Here is a 12989-nt window from a genome sequence, read left to right as displayed (position 1 = left end):
CAGGCCCTGGGGTAACTGTAGATGTGCTGACTGCTCTCCCTAAGCATCACGTGAGCCTCTCAAGGTCTGTTATGTTTATCCACATTTTACAGGTGAAGAAATTGAGGTTCCGAGGGTGTGATTAAACTGACAGCTGGTAAGTGGCAGAGCAGAGACTTGCACTTGCTCTTTCCAGATCACCTCCCCATCCCTCAGCTCAACCCACATGGCTGGAGATGGAGAGCAAGCACAGTGAGGGACCCAGGACTGTGTCAGGCTCCCAGTGGGCATGCAATCACTGCTGATTGATGCTCAATCTCATGGAGAAGGGTCGGGATCCTGGATGGAGCCTTGTGTCAGCCACCAATTTCTCCCCTTAGATTCAGCATCTGTAAAATCAGGAGGTGGGACTGGCAGCTCAGCGGCTTTCAAACTTGGGTCCCTGGGTGTCCTGACATCCCACAGAGACTGGGATGGGGCAGGAAAGGACAGTGAATAGGGGGGTTCTCTGCCCACCCCTAGCCCAGCTTCCACCAGGGAAGCTTGGCATATCAATTTCAGGTAATGGACAGACATAAGGGATGTTTTTATTTGAACAAGCATCTCAGAGCACTCTATGGCCTCTAGCTGAGCTCTGCAGCTCTGACCTTCTGAGAACCGTGTTCTAGTTTCAGGTCCTGAGCTGGGGAGAGAAGCCAGAGGATCTGGTGAGGGAAGTGGAGTAGACCATGTCTGGGCTCCTCGCCCTGTGGGAGGAAGCAGGTCAGGGTCAGAGCCATCAGGCGCCAGCAGAGGTGAGCTGGAGACACACAGCACCTGCCTCTGCACCTGGGAAACACAAATAGACCTTTGGCCATGGCAGCCTAGAAGCCAGAAGTAGCACCCACCTTTCTGAGGACCAAACCAGTGCCCCTTTCTCCTTTTTTGCCAGGCCTGCCCAGGATTGTTCCTGGTGGACTTCGGTTGCTGGTCACCAAACTATGGTCACCCTAACCTACCATGACCTCACGTCTCCTACTGCTCAGCTCAAGGGCTACTTCATGGTGAAAGCTGAGAAAAGTCTGAGAAAAGGCAAAGCTGCTCAGGGAGAGAAAAGCACCCAAATGCAAGAAGGCATTCAGCGAGCAGGGGCTAATTCCCTTGAAAGAACACTTGTGCCCCTTTTATGGGCTCCCTAGAGCAAAGCTTGCCCCTCTGCCTCAGTTTTCTCTTTGAATTGGGGCGTAAGAATGGTGTCCCTCTCCTGGTGGCTTCAGCATGTATGGCTCCCTGAATATCATCGCCTCCATGCTCCAGGCGGAGGAGAAAGCCAAGGGCTCTAGTGGCCTAAGAATCAGACTAGCATCTTCCTTCTAGCTCACCGCCCACCCTGGGCCTGCCTCTGACCGCCATTCTCCCTCACCCTGCTGCAGGGCCCAGCCTCGCCCCACATAAGCAAAGCTGCCAGCAGGATCCTTTGTGGGGCTGCTCCCGTGTGGCACTGCCTATGGGCCCCACCATGGGGCAACAGATGGACCTATGGTCTCTACAGAACAATGGTGGGGGAGGGGCCCTGGCATCGCCTGCCCTAAACAGGAAGCGCTGCATGAGCTTCAAAGAACTGGCAGGGCCAAGGGGCTGAGTGGCTGGAGCCAGTGCCAGGATTGGCGGCTGCCTGAAGAGATGCCTGCCAGCCTCGGGATGCCCAGCCTGCAGTGGGGGTGGGGCTGCAGTGGCAAGGGCAGCTGGGTCTTGGGCAGAGGATGCTTTGCACCCTCAGTGCAGCAGCCTCTGATCTGGAAGCAGCCTGAGGGAAGGGGGTTCAGACACAAGGCTGTTTCCCGGCTCTGCAGCCACCCGCCAGCAGGGCTGCTGGTTCTTTCCCAGGCCACAGTGGGTCTGGCCCTCCAGCAAGTAACCATGAGGGGCAGGGCTGGCACCAAGCCTGCTGCCCACTCCCTGCCTCCTGCTCCCAGCTGCTCTGCTCAGAGCCTTTTCCTCTCCACTTCCTGTTCACACAGTGGGGGGGGCGGGAAGTGGAGGGAGGAAGTTGGGGGGAGGCGTGTAGGGGGGAACCCATTGAATAAAAGGAATTAACCGTTTCCCTCCTCTGACCTCTGGGAATTTCCGCCTGTGAAAGTGTCTCGAAGAATCTGCAGAGCTGAGGGAGTGGGGAGGAGGGGTGCCCCTCTTGGCCCCCACCCCCTTCCCCGGTGGTAGTAGTGGGGCCAGATAACTCCCTCTGGGCCCCCTAACCTCTTGTTTCCCTGGCGCCAGGGGGGCAACGCCAAGGGCAGCCTGGAGCCTGGTGGCCTCACAGCCCCCTCCCAACCAATGGGGCTAGTGCGCCAGGCCTGCGACCCGAGCTCGGGGCGGGGGTTCAGAGCGGAGGGGGCGAGCGGGGTTTGCGCAGGAACTGCGAGAATCGGTGGTCCCAGGAAAATGAGCTCACACCCAGGCTGGCCAGGCACTGAGCCACACACCTTCCCTGCCAGAGCTGGTGCCCTTGGCCGGCCAACCATGGGGGACAAGGGCGGCGGGCGGGCCAGGCAAGCCTCAGACGCGGGGCGGGCACACCCTCCGGGGGCCACTCCCCCTGGAGCAGTAAAGGAGTTGGTAGGTTCGGGAAGCCAGTGGACAGCGCCCTCTAGTGCCGCCTGCCGACTCGGCCGGCGGCCCCCCAGGGCCCTCTCAAGGGCGGGCCTCAGGAAGCACCTGCTCCCCAGGACCAGTGGCCGCCCTGCATCTCCCCCAGGTGGCTTCCTTGTTTACAGGCCTCCTGCCCTGATCCCAGCGTCACTGCCTGTGGCCACTCCTCCTATTTCCAGTGACCGCTCCAGGAGCAGCTCATTCATCTTAGCCCCTGCCCACGCAGCTGCTCCCCTACCCCACCCCACCCCCTTCTGGCCCTCCCCCAGGCTTAGGGCCAAGGCCCTGAGGGCCTACTCTCTCTCCTCTCCTCCAGGCCTTGCTTAGTTTCCAGGGATCTAATTGCTGTGGCTTCCCGTTGCCCTGACTCAACGGAACCCCATTCTGTCAGTGCCAGAGAAGCCTGGAGCCTTTTTCCAGGAAAGAGGAAGTAGCCTAGTACCAGATGGGCAGGCTTAAGAGAGGACAGAAAGGGCAGGGGTGTCCCAGGCCATCTTAGCCAAGTACCCTGGGAGGAGGGAGCAATAGGGCAGTGTTTGTTTAAGTAACATGTATCAAGCACTCATTATGTGCAAAGACAGAAGCCCCAAGCTGTTCTAAGTAAGCAAGTGACCATATCAGTGGTAGGCAGGGGTTTATACCTAATACTGACAGTGGGGAACAGTACCTTGAGCCCTCTACTGGGCATATCTAGGTGTGAGGGGAGCCTTAGACCACAGGGGGAGAGGAAGGGACCAGAAGCCTTCCCAATCTTCTTGGAACAAGGGAAAGGGAACAGGACTAGGATGCCCTCTACCCACCCAATGGGACCCTACCCCCATTTGCTCCCACTTTTGCTTCTGAGGGGAGATGGGGAATCTGAGACTCATCAAAGGTGGGCAGCTTCCATCCCTCTCCCTTGCCAGAAGCCATGAAGAGACCCTGTTGTTCCAGAGGCTAGAAGAATCAGCAGGACAAGATTATCCTACGACTGCATAAGGTAAGTATCTTCGAAGATGATTAGGCTGCAGGGGCAAGAGAGGAGCCAGCAGTCACTAACCAGGTGCTTAACCCCAGCCTGATGACAGAACACTCACTTGTTATTTTGGTCTATCAGCAGCTGATAGACCACACCCATAAAGCTGAGCAGTGGACTGTGAACACCAGTCCATGGAGCAAAGGGTGCTCAGCTGATGTTACAGGAAAGCCCTGCTCCAGGACTCCCCAAAGCCTCTAGCCACAACTAAAGAAGTGTAAGCTGGGAGGAGGGGCAGGTCACAGGAACTAGATGGGGAGAAAACTTATCTCTCAAATGCCAGTGGCAGTCTCACCTCCATGTTGGACCTCAACATTATGGCTCAATGCCAGGCAGTGGTAGGGCAGAACCAAAACTGGGCAGAAGTTGGGAAGGCAGAGATCCAGGATGGCAAAGAGAGGGGCAAGCAAAATCTAGCAGGTATAAGGGCCAGTGGAGGAAGGAAGAATGGGGGGACTTAGATTTATGGTTAGGCAATGGAGATTCCCAGGAAACTCTTGGGACAGCTAGCGGGGAGGGGAACAGATCAAGGAAGCACCAGCCGACAAATTGACTTGAGAAGTCAGTGCCCCCAGCTGCCTAAGTGCGAAAGGTTCTGCAGAGAGCAGCACCACCTGCTGGCCAAAGAGAAGAACAGTCCCTGCTGTAAGACTTGGGAGGGTGGGCCCTAATTCCCAACTGAAGCCTGGAGTCAGAAAGGATAGCGTGGAGGGCAAAGAAGTGAGCAGGAAATGGCAAAATCTCCAAGCAAAGGAGGGAAAGCCAAGGCTTGAAAGCATGCAGGACCCTGGCAGCCTCTCTGTGGCACCCCGGCCGCTCCTAGAGATTACTCAAACACCACTCAGCCCAGCATCAACACAAAGCCATCAACTCGAGAGTCACCACGGCAGCGCAGACAGTTTAATGCTCTGCAACCCCAACACCATCTCCCACTGTCCTCCATGAGTCCCTCTGCCCCAGGGCACCCCTCACACTGGAGTCCCAGACAGTGTGCACAAGAGCATGCCCACCATCAGCACCACCTTTCCTCCCAGCCCATGCCCAGGACTTGGGGGCACTGTCTTTTCACTTCTGGGACCTAGGGGCAGACAGAAGAGAGGGCTTCTGAGGGAGAAGAGCCACAGAATGAAAAGGAAGAATGGTAGTGCCCCAGAGGGTGAAGAGGATGTATGTGGGGAGTGAAAAGGAAATAAGAGCTGTTAGATGTGGGAGGGATGGTAATGGGGTCAGAATTCTGACTTCTCCAGGCTATGGCCCTCTATTAGGAAAGCAGGCTGACAGCCCAGCAAAACAGCAGCTCAAAGGTAGCTCTGAAGAACACGGGCAGCGGGCAGAATGTTCTCAGAGCTGATACCTCATGGGCAACAGCTATAATTCCACTCTCCCCGCCACAGTCCCAGCCCAGCAGCCTCCAGGAGACCAGGCACAGACAACACCATGGCCTTCCCAAGAAGGGACAAGTGATTGCCCCTCCTGCCTGCCCGCCTTTCAGGGCTGACACCTTCCTACAGCCAACTGAGGTGTTCCTCCTCATAGCGCTGGGGGTCGATGAAGGGCCGGTCAATAGAGCGGATCATCAGCTCCCCACAGTACACACACTCAGCAGCCACCAGTTCATCCAGGTCAGCCTTGAGCTGTTCCCTGCTGGGCCCTCCAGCAGCAGCGCCCCCCTCAGCCTCCTTGGCCCGGGTAGAGCCCTTGGCAGGGGGTGGAGCAGCCCCCAGCTTTCGCTGCAGCTCCTCAAGCCGGGCCTGCTTGTAGGCTGGCAGGCCAGGCCGCACGGCTTGCAGCAGGCAGTCAGCATGGAACATGTGGCCACAGAGGAAGAGGTAAAAAGGGCGATTGAGCAGGGGGAAGTCGCAGGTGGCACATTTGTCCTGGGGCTCCACAGTGCCGTAGCGGCCGCGCAGCTCCTGCAGGTCTCGCCGGATGCGCTGGGCACTGGCCGTGGCCTCTTCCATCTCCCGCTGCAGCTCTTGGATGTGGTGGTTGTAGGCCTTAAGCGAGCTGCAGATGGCCTCCTTGAAGTGGTCGATGGTGACGAAGTCAGGAAAGAAGGGCAGCACGTCCTCGATCTTGAGCAGGGGGCAGCTGGCCAGGCAGGCCATGGCTGTCTGCACATCCTCCTCCTCCTGCACCACGTGCCGCGCAATCTTCAGCCACAGCTTCTTGCGCAGCTCCTCGTCTTCCTCGGGCAAGTCAGCACACTGCTTGGCCAGGTCCACGTCCACCTGAGGGGAGACAGAGTGTTAGGGTCAAGCCCCGTCCCGACCCAGGACAGAGTCTGTGGGAGACAGAAGCCCAGGCAGAGGACCCATGGGCAGGATGCTTGCACTACGGGCAGCAAGTGAGGTGGGGCTCCTAGAGGCCAGGAAGAAACCTGTCTCAGTAATGGGCCTGTCCCTGCCAGAAGTATATAAACACTGCTTATGAGGGTGGGGTTGCAATTTTAGTGAATATAAAATTCACTGGGGAACATATTCAAAATACTGATTTGGGGGCCCTACCCACAGACAGTCCTGGGTTCAGACCCAGGAATTCACATTTTAAACAGCACTTCATATGATCCTGAGCAGGTGACAGTTCATGATTTGAGCAATGCAACTCAGCACCTCCCCTGATACATTTGTGGCTAGCACGTATGCAGAACTTACCTATGAGGTAAGTACTGTAACATTGTCCCCATTTTCTGGCTGACTAATCTGAGGCAGAGAGGTTCAGAAACTAGCCTGAGGTCACATAGCTCAGTAAGCGGCAGAACCAGAATTCAAACCTTGACTTCCGAGCCCATGTTCTTAACCTCTACACAGCAGCACCTCTATGTGAGGGAAGCCAGCACTCCCTAACCACACTGCCCCCAAACCCTTCAGTATCTGAAGCTACTGCTCTCCAGGCCCCTCTCCTGGATGGTGTCAAGGCTCCCTAGCTCACCTGCAGGGCCAGGTCCACAGCCTCCTCATACAGCTCCAGGACCTTGTAGACGTGGACACAAGCGCGGTGGTGGCCATGCTCAGCGCAGAGCCGCAGTGCATACTTGAGGTCATAATGTACCCGGTGTGGGCTGGCCCCGGCCTGTTCGAGGTAGGCCAGCAGCGAGGCTGGCTGGCCTCGGGCATACAGCGACAGCAGGTAATTGTGAATGGCCTGCTCAGTCTCGCCCAGCACGTTCACGCAGAACTCCATGTAGCGGATGGCCTGGCTCACCTGCTGGGCCTCACCACCCTGGCTGTAGTTCACCAGGGCAGGGATGAGCTGCCGGGCATCCAGCCGGCTGCCCTGCTCAATCCAGGTATCCACCAACTGGCGGGGGATGTGACGAATGAGGATGGGCGAGAACTTGTAGAAGAGCTGGGGGTCACGGTGGCGGGCGAGCACGGCCAGGGCCTCCTCATAGGCCTCGTGCTGGCAGTGGTATGCCACCACCCGCTCATAGTCCTGCATGATCACCGCAAAGTACACCATGTGCTCCGTGTCCCCATGGCTGGCGAGCAGCTCGTGGATGGAGGCCCGGCTGGCAAAGAGCCACTCCTTGTGGCGGGGGCTGCTGAGGAAGGCGCGGAAGCGCTCCCGTGTTTCCCGGTAGAGGGTCAGGGCCTCTGGGTCCCCCTGCAGGGCCCCGAGCCGGCTCAGATAGAGCTCTGTCAGCCAGGTGGTAAGCAGCGTGGCCTGGGTGCGCTCAGCTGGCTTCAAACTGGCCAGTTTTCGCTGTAGGAACTCGGCCAGAGCTTCCTCTTGTCGGGCCTCCAGGAACTTGAGGGCAATCTCCTCAAAGTAGCTCTGAGTCAGGGCGTAGCAGCGGGCGCTCTCCAGGTATCGACGCTGGCGAAAGCAGAAGTCAGCCTCACGGGCCAGGACCGTGTCCAGGCAGTCAGGCCGCTCTCGACAATACTCTTTGGCCAGGTCAAAGCGGTTCATGTCCAGGTAAGTGCGCCAGACGTCCCGGGCCTCCCGCTGTACGTGGTAGCGGAAGACAGCCCGCTCGGTGTAGGCCCACAGGTGGCCCGTGGAGGAGTCCTTCACCATGTGCTTCAGAGGCCCAAACTTCTCCAGGAAGTGGTCCCGCAGCACCACCTGCCCTGTCAGCGTGCACACTGCCTCCACCCGGTCTGCCAGCAGCAGCAGGAAGTGGAACTGGGTCAGGACGATGGCCAGGGGTGGGCTGGCGCCGGGACCTACCCCGTCTGGGTACTCCCAGACCCGCTCCTCGCTCAGCAGGGAGTCGGGACGCCCACAGTCCAGCGATCCGTACAGCACGCCATCCCCCATCATCCAGGCGAAGGCCCGGGGCGCAGAGCGCAACTTGGGGGTGTAGAAGGCCAACTCGCTGTAGCCTAGACTGCTGGGAAACTCACGGAATGGGGGTGGGTGGTCAGTGTAGGCAGCAAAGAGCCCTGAGAAGCCCTGGACCTCAGCTCCCTCAGCAGCTCGGCCTATGAACTGGAAGAGGCGCTGCCGAGTGGTGGCGATAACAAAGCCACGCCCTTCGGGGCCCCGCTCAGCCTCAAGGGAGCACACAGGTGCTGGACCCCCTTCTTCATTTAGCACGTACAATGGACGGAAGTAGAGATCCGGGGCGGGGCCAAAAAGCCCACCCTCGCTGGCTGAGATCTCTGCTTCGAAGATCTGGCCTTGGGCAGTGCCGACCAGGATGGGGCCTGTGCTGGTCTCTGTGCCCAGGGCCTTGTTCCAGCCCACACTCTCCACCAGCTGCCCCTTCCAGCGTGCCAGGGGGCGCACCTTCTGTCCATTACGGTTCACGTAGAGGACTTCAGTACTGCTCAGAGCAATCAGCAGATGAGAGCCTGGAGTGGGGGAAAGCATGGCACCTCTGAGGATGCTGCCATGCCCACCCTCAGCCTCCTCCTTTATAGTACCACCCTCAGATCCCACCCACCCAGGCAGTGACTTACCCTCAGCACCCCCTGGCCTCCACCTCAGAACTCTTACCACCACTTACCAGTATGGTCCAGGAACATCTTGTGAACTTTGGCATCATCCTTGCGCCCCAGCTCCATGTGGTTAGGTTCATTTGCTTTGCCCAAGTCAATGCTGTTGGGACAAGAGTCACAGCATCACTCTAGAGAAGGGCAGATCCTTTTTTTGAATCACAGACCTTTTTATAATCTGATGAAAGGCATAGTCTTTCTTCCCTCAAATCTACATAGATACATAAAATTCTGAATGCAATTCGGGAACTCTAAAACACATACAGGGTCCTACTTAAGATCCCTCGGTTCTAAGAACCTCCCCCAACCCCCAGCCCCTTTTGAGAAGTCACTAAGCATAAGTCTTTTCCTTCTGCTTAACACACCTCCAGTGCATCTAGGAAGACAGGCAGGGGTATCCCAGAATGCTAGGGTAAAAAGGGAATAACCAATAGTAGCTAATGGTTACTGAGCACTTTCTATATACCAAGCACTACACCAAGAGTTTAAGCTTAATCTCAATTAATCTTCACAATAACGTAGAGGGGGTGCTCCCTTAAAGTTATTTCCTATTTAAGGTACTTCCCTTATTAAATTCTTTTCAAATTATATGTGCATTCTAACTAAAGAATCAATGCAAAGGTGAATGAAGAAAAAGTTAATGATTTTCTTCCCAATCCCGTTATTCCCAACAGAGAAAACTGATGTTAACATCTTTCTCTATGTTCATAACATAAATAAGGTTATTTTGTTACTGTTTTTACAAAAATGTCTTCACATTATATATATGTGTGTATATGCATGCTAATTTATAGCTTGCTTTTTTTACTTAATGATTTTTCATGAACATTCTACCGGGTCAACAGATACAGCTCTAACTCATTGTTTTAGTAACTGCATAATATTCTTTGATGGCCGAACCATAACTTAATCATCTTCCTATTGATGGGCATTCACCTTGGGTCATTTTTCATACAACAAATACTGCTGCAATCGGCATCCTTCTATCTATACCTTTGCAATCTGGTACTTTTCTTTCTACGTATGTATTCCCCAAAGAAAGTGGATTACTGGGTCAAAGTTATAGACATTTTAGAGTTTAACAGACACTGCCAGATTACTTTTCCAAAAGATGGTGGCAATTTATACTCTTACCAGCAACGTGTGAGAGTCCATCTCTGTGTATCTTCACCAGCACCACACATTATTACTGGTTTTAATTTTTGCTACACTAATAGGTTAAAAAAAATGGTGTCTTACCGTTATTTTAATTTGCATTTCCCACAGGTTGAAAATATTTTCAGATGTTTACTGGAAATTTGGAGTTTCTGTTCTGTGAACTGCTTGTTTATATTGTTTGCCTTCCCTTTTCTACTGAACGGTCTTTTTCTTATTAATTTGTAAGGGCTTTTTAAGGAACAGGGATGTAAATCCTTAGTCATATGTGGAAAAACATTATTTTCCCACCATCTTTTCTCTTGACCTGACTCATATCCTTTTTTGTTTTTATTTTGTTGTAGCAGCAATTTCTTCACAGTCAAATGTATCTATCTTTTCCCTTGTGGATTCTAGATCTTCTAGCTTGAGTAAGACCGTCTCCCTTCAGCCCAAGAACATAGAAATGTATTAAATATTCTTTTAATATTCACATTTTTTAAATATTTAAATAATTATTCCACTTAGAATTCATTTTTGCGGTACAGAGGTTTAGCTCTGTTTTATTCCAGATGGTCATTCCAGATAAACATTTTGCTGACACCTTTGTCACAAATTATTTTCAATTACTTATGTATTTATTTACTTACTTCCAGTTTTATTGAGATACATTATTGTCATTTAAAATGGATTTATTCCAGGACTCTAGACAGTTCCATTGATCTATGTGACTAACTTGTGGGTTGGTACCATCTTTAACAGATGAAGGGACATGTTCAGAGAGACTGGGTGACTTACTCAAGATTCTATGGCTGGTAAGTGGGAGAACTGAGTTCTGAATCCAGGTCTACTATACTACATTGGTTCTCTTTGGGAAAGGAGAGAATACTTCCTGAAAATTCCAAATCCACTGTTTCACTTGCCCAGAGTAAAAGAGAGGCCCAGTCAGTCAGTGGTCCCCAAATACCACCAATCCACTCCCTACTCCTAAACCTTTTGGGTCCTCACTTACCGGAGAAGTGTATCCTTGCCCAGGCTCATGCAGAGCTGATTGCAAGAGACGACAAGACTGGTGATACGCTCGGAAGGGGTAAAGTCAATGCGCTGCTTTGTGAAGATGGGCACTTCCTTCTCTAGCTGGGCATTCACATACCCTAGGTGAGGAGTGAAGGAAAGGTTAGCTATGGAACAGAGGGAGAAAGGGAAAGGAGAGGCAACAAAAAAAGAGTGCTCCTCTCCACCTTCCCAATATAGTCCTACCCTAGGACCTTGGTTAACCTTGGTCAATATATCAAGGAGTTTGCTAATCACCTCTACATTAGTTCTGGGCTACATCAGGGGTTCTGGGCTCTTCCCACACCTCTGACAGGGGTGAGGAGTTGATTCTTTGAACCCTTGGGATGTTGTTACACCATGATGTACTTGCTTCCAGTGGTAACAGGGGGAAAGGGTTGGTCATTCTCCCTTATCAGTCTTTGGCCTAGCAATTCCAGCTCAACTAAAGGAGTCTAATTCTACCCTTTTCTCTCCTCCCTGCCTATGAGGTAATACTCTCAGTGGGTCTCCAGAAGGATGAGGGCAGAGGGATCCCTGGGGAACCAGTCCAATCAGCTGGTTAACAAATTGATGGCGCTTTCTCTCTAGCCTTCACTCTCATTTCTTTACCATTGCTCGAAATATCCCAGCGCTTCAGATCCCTCTGCCAACTCTGTATTAGTTTCTACGGAAATTTCCCCTCAACACTCATCTGCACCCAGCTCTAGCAATGGCCTAAAATACTTCATTGTCCCCTGTTTACTGACAAAGTTCCCTCTAGGACCATCCCTCCTTCCCCTACAACATTCCCCTTTCACTAGTTTCTTTGCCCACTCTCCTCCTCCCACCTTCAGAAGGGGCCTGGTGGGAAAATCTGAATCAGATGAAGCCTGGAGCCTATTCTCAGTTTTCCCAGCTGAGGCCCTCTAAGCAAGTCACTTCCTTATCTGAGTCCCAGTTCCCTCTTAGAAGGACTCTAGTGGCAGGGCCTAGATCACGCGGCTACTCTTGCTGCCCTTTCAAACTTCGACCATCCACTAGCTGGGGGCCATGAGGGCCTGAGCAGAATCAAGGGCCTAGACCCGGACTGCACGTCCAGGAGGTGAACCCGAGCTCTTGGAGCCAATCTCTCCGCTCCTCCCCTGCAGGTGCCAAGAGAGCTGAGAGGTGTAGCGGCGCTCTCACTTCCCTTACCCGAGTGAGGGATGCCCACGCTAGGGCAGCCGGGCTGCAAGACCGCCGAGCGCGACAGGGAGTCCTCGTATTCATCCAGGATAGACGCCATGGTGCCCGGCCTCTGGGTCCTCTGTCTCGGGCCCAGGGATTACAACAAGGCTTCCCCCAGGGATCCCCGTCTCCCCGGACTGGAAGCTGCGACTCCAAAGCCTCGGCAGGGATCTGACAGATCCTGGCAATCCGCTACCTCCTCCTCCTCCTCTTTAAAATCCTGAGGATCTTCTCGCTCTCGCCTTATAGAGCAAGAAGACTGGGGAGCATGACCCCTTGATTCTGGCGCGGTCCTACACCCAACTCCCGCCCCCAAGAGATCAGACCGACTCCCTTTTGCCGATTCCAGGTGATAGCAACCTCGCCCGAGTAGCTCAGCTGACTCCCGCCCCCGGGACGCGCGCCTATAACGTAACTTCCGGGTTCTCAGAAGCCTAAGTTTGCTCGCGCAGGAACGTCGCGGGGCCAGCCCCTGGGAGGTGCGGTGAGGAGTGCGGGGGCGGGGCCAGGGCCAGGGAGGGGGAAGGGGCGGGGCCGAGGCCTCGTCGGCTCTCGAGAGGAGACGCCCCACACGCTTCCGAGCCGAAGAGCAGGGTGATGGACGGGCCCGCTGACCACAGGCCCCTCCCTCCTGCACCCTGCTGCAGTTCCGAGCTTTGACACTAGGAGGCAATCCCGGCTTTCTCAGCCCTCTTCCCGACCCGCCCAACGCAATCTCGGAGCGGGTCCCCAGCACCTTTCATGCCCAGGCTTCCGTCCCTCAGAAGACCGCCCAGCCTCTCTGTCCAGCTCCCGCTCCCACCTTTCTAAACAGCCCTTTGCCCTAGGTCCTCAAGAACCTCCCATTCCTCAATCTCATCTCCATCTTTTCCTACCTTCACAAGGCACAGGTAAGCAGTCCTGGACTCTCTTCTCCCACATCCAGGGTCCCACCAGTTTCCAGAAAGTGGCAGAGCTGTTGGTCTGGCCAGCAGGAAGCTGCTTGCTACCTAACCTGTCTCTGCCCTTGTCCGTAGTGGCTCTTT

General features: G+C 54.4%; 1 protein-coding gene across 1 annotated transcript; it reads right to left on the bottom strand.

The window, feature by feature from the left end:
• Positions 1–4500: 4500 nt before the first annotated feature.
• On the bottom strand, positions 4501–12375 carry VPS18 (VPS18 core subunit of CORVET and HOPS complexes). Its single transcript, XM_010965159.3, has 5 exons — positions 11932–12375; positions 10715–10856; positions 8580–8671; positions 6554–8424; positions 4501–5853 (listed from the first exon to the last, which is right to left on the bottom strand). The coding sequence occupies exons 1-5, from the start codon at positions 12020–12022 to the stop codon at positions 5128–5130; spliced, it is 2922 nt and encodes a 973-aa protein (XP_010963461.1). The 5' UTR covers positions 12023–12375; the 3' UTR covers positions 4501–5127.
• Positions 12376–12989: the final 614 nt, after the last annotated feature.

This window comes from Camelus bactrianus, chromosome 6 (assembly GCF_048773025.1).
Source record: "Camelus bactrianus isolate YW-2024 breed Bactrian camel chromosome 6, ASM4877302v1, whole genome shotgun sequence".
Classification (NCBI taxonomy): Eukaryota; Metazoa; Chordata; class Mammalia; order Artiodactyla; family Camelidae; genus Camelus; species Camelus bactrianus.
The sequence above is the reverse complement of the archived record's forward strand: the minus strand, read 5'-3'. Positions and strand labels throughout refer to the sequence as shown.

Excerpts from the sequence above, each read along its gene's own strand:
- VPS18 (XM_010965159.3), bottom strand. The coding sequence starts at position 12,022 with ATGGCGTCTATCCTGGATGAATACGAGGACTCCCTGTCGCGCTCGGCG. Across the intron at positions 10,857-11,931 it reads CGTGGGCATCCCTCACTCGG|GGTATGTGAATGCCCAGCTA; the intron begins GTAAGGGAAGTG and ends CTCCTCACCTAG. Across the intron at positions 5,854-6,553 it reads CTGTGGACCTGGCCCTGCAG|GTGGACGTGGACCTGGCCAA; the intron begins GTGAGCTAGGGA and ends GTCTCCCCTCAG.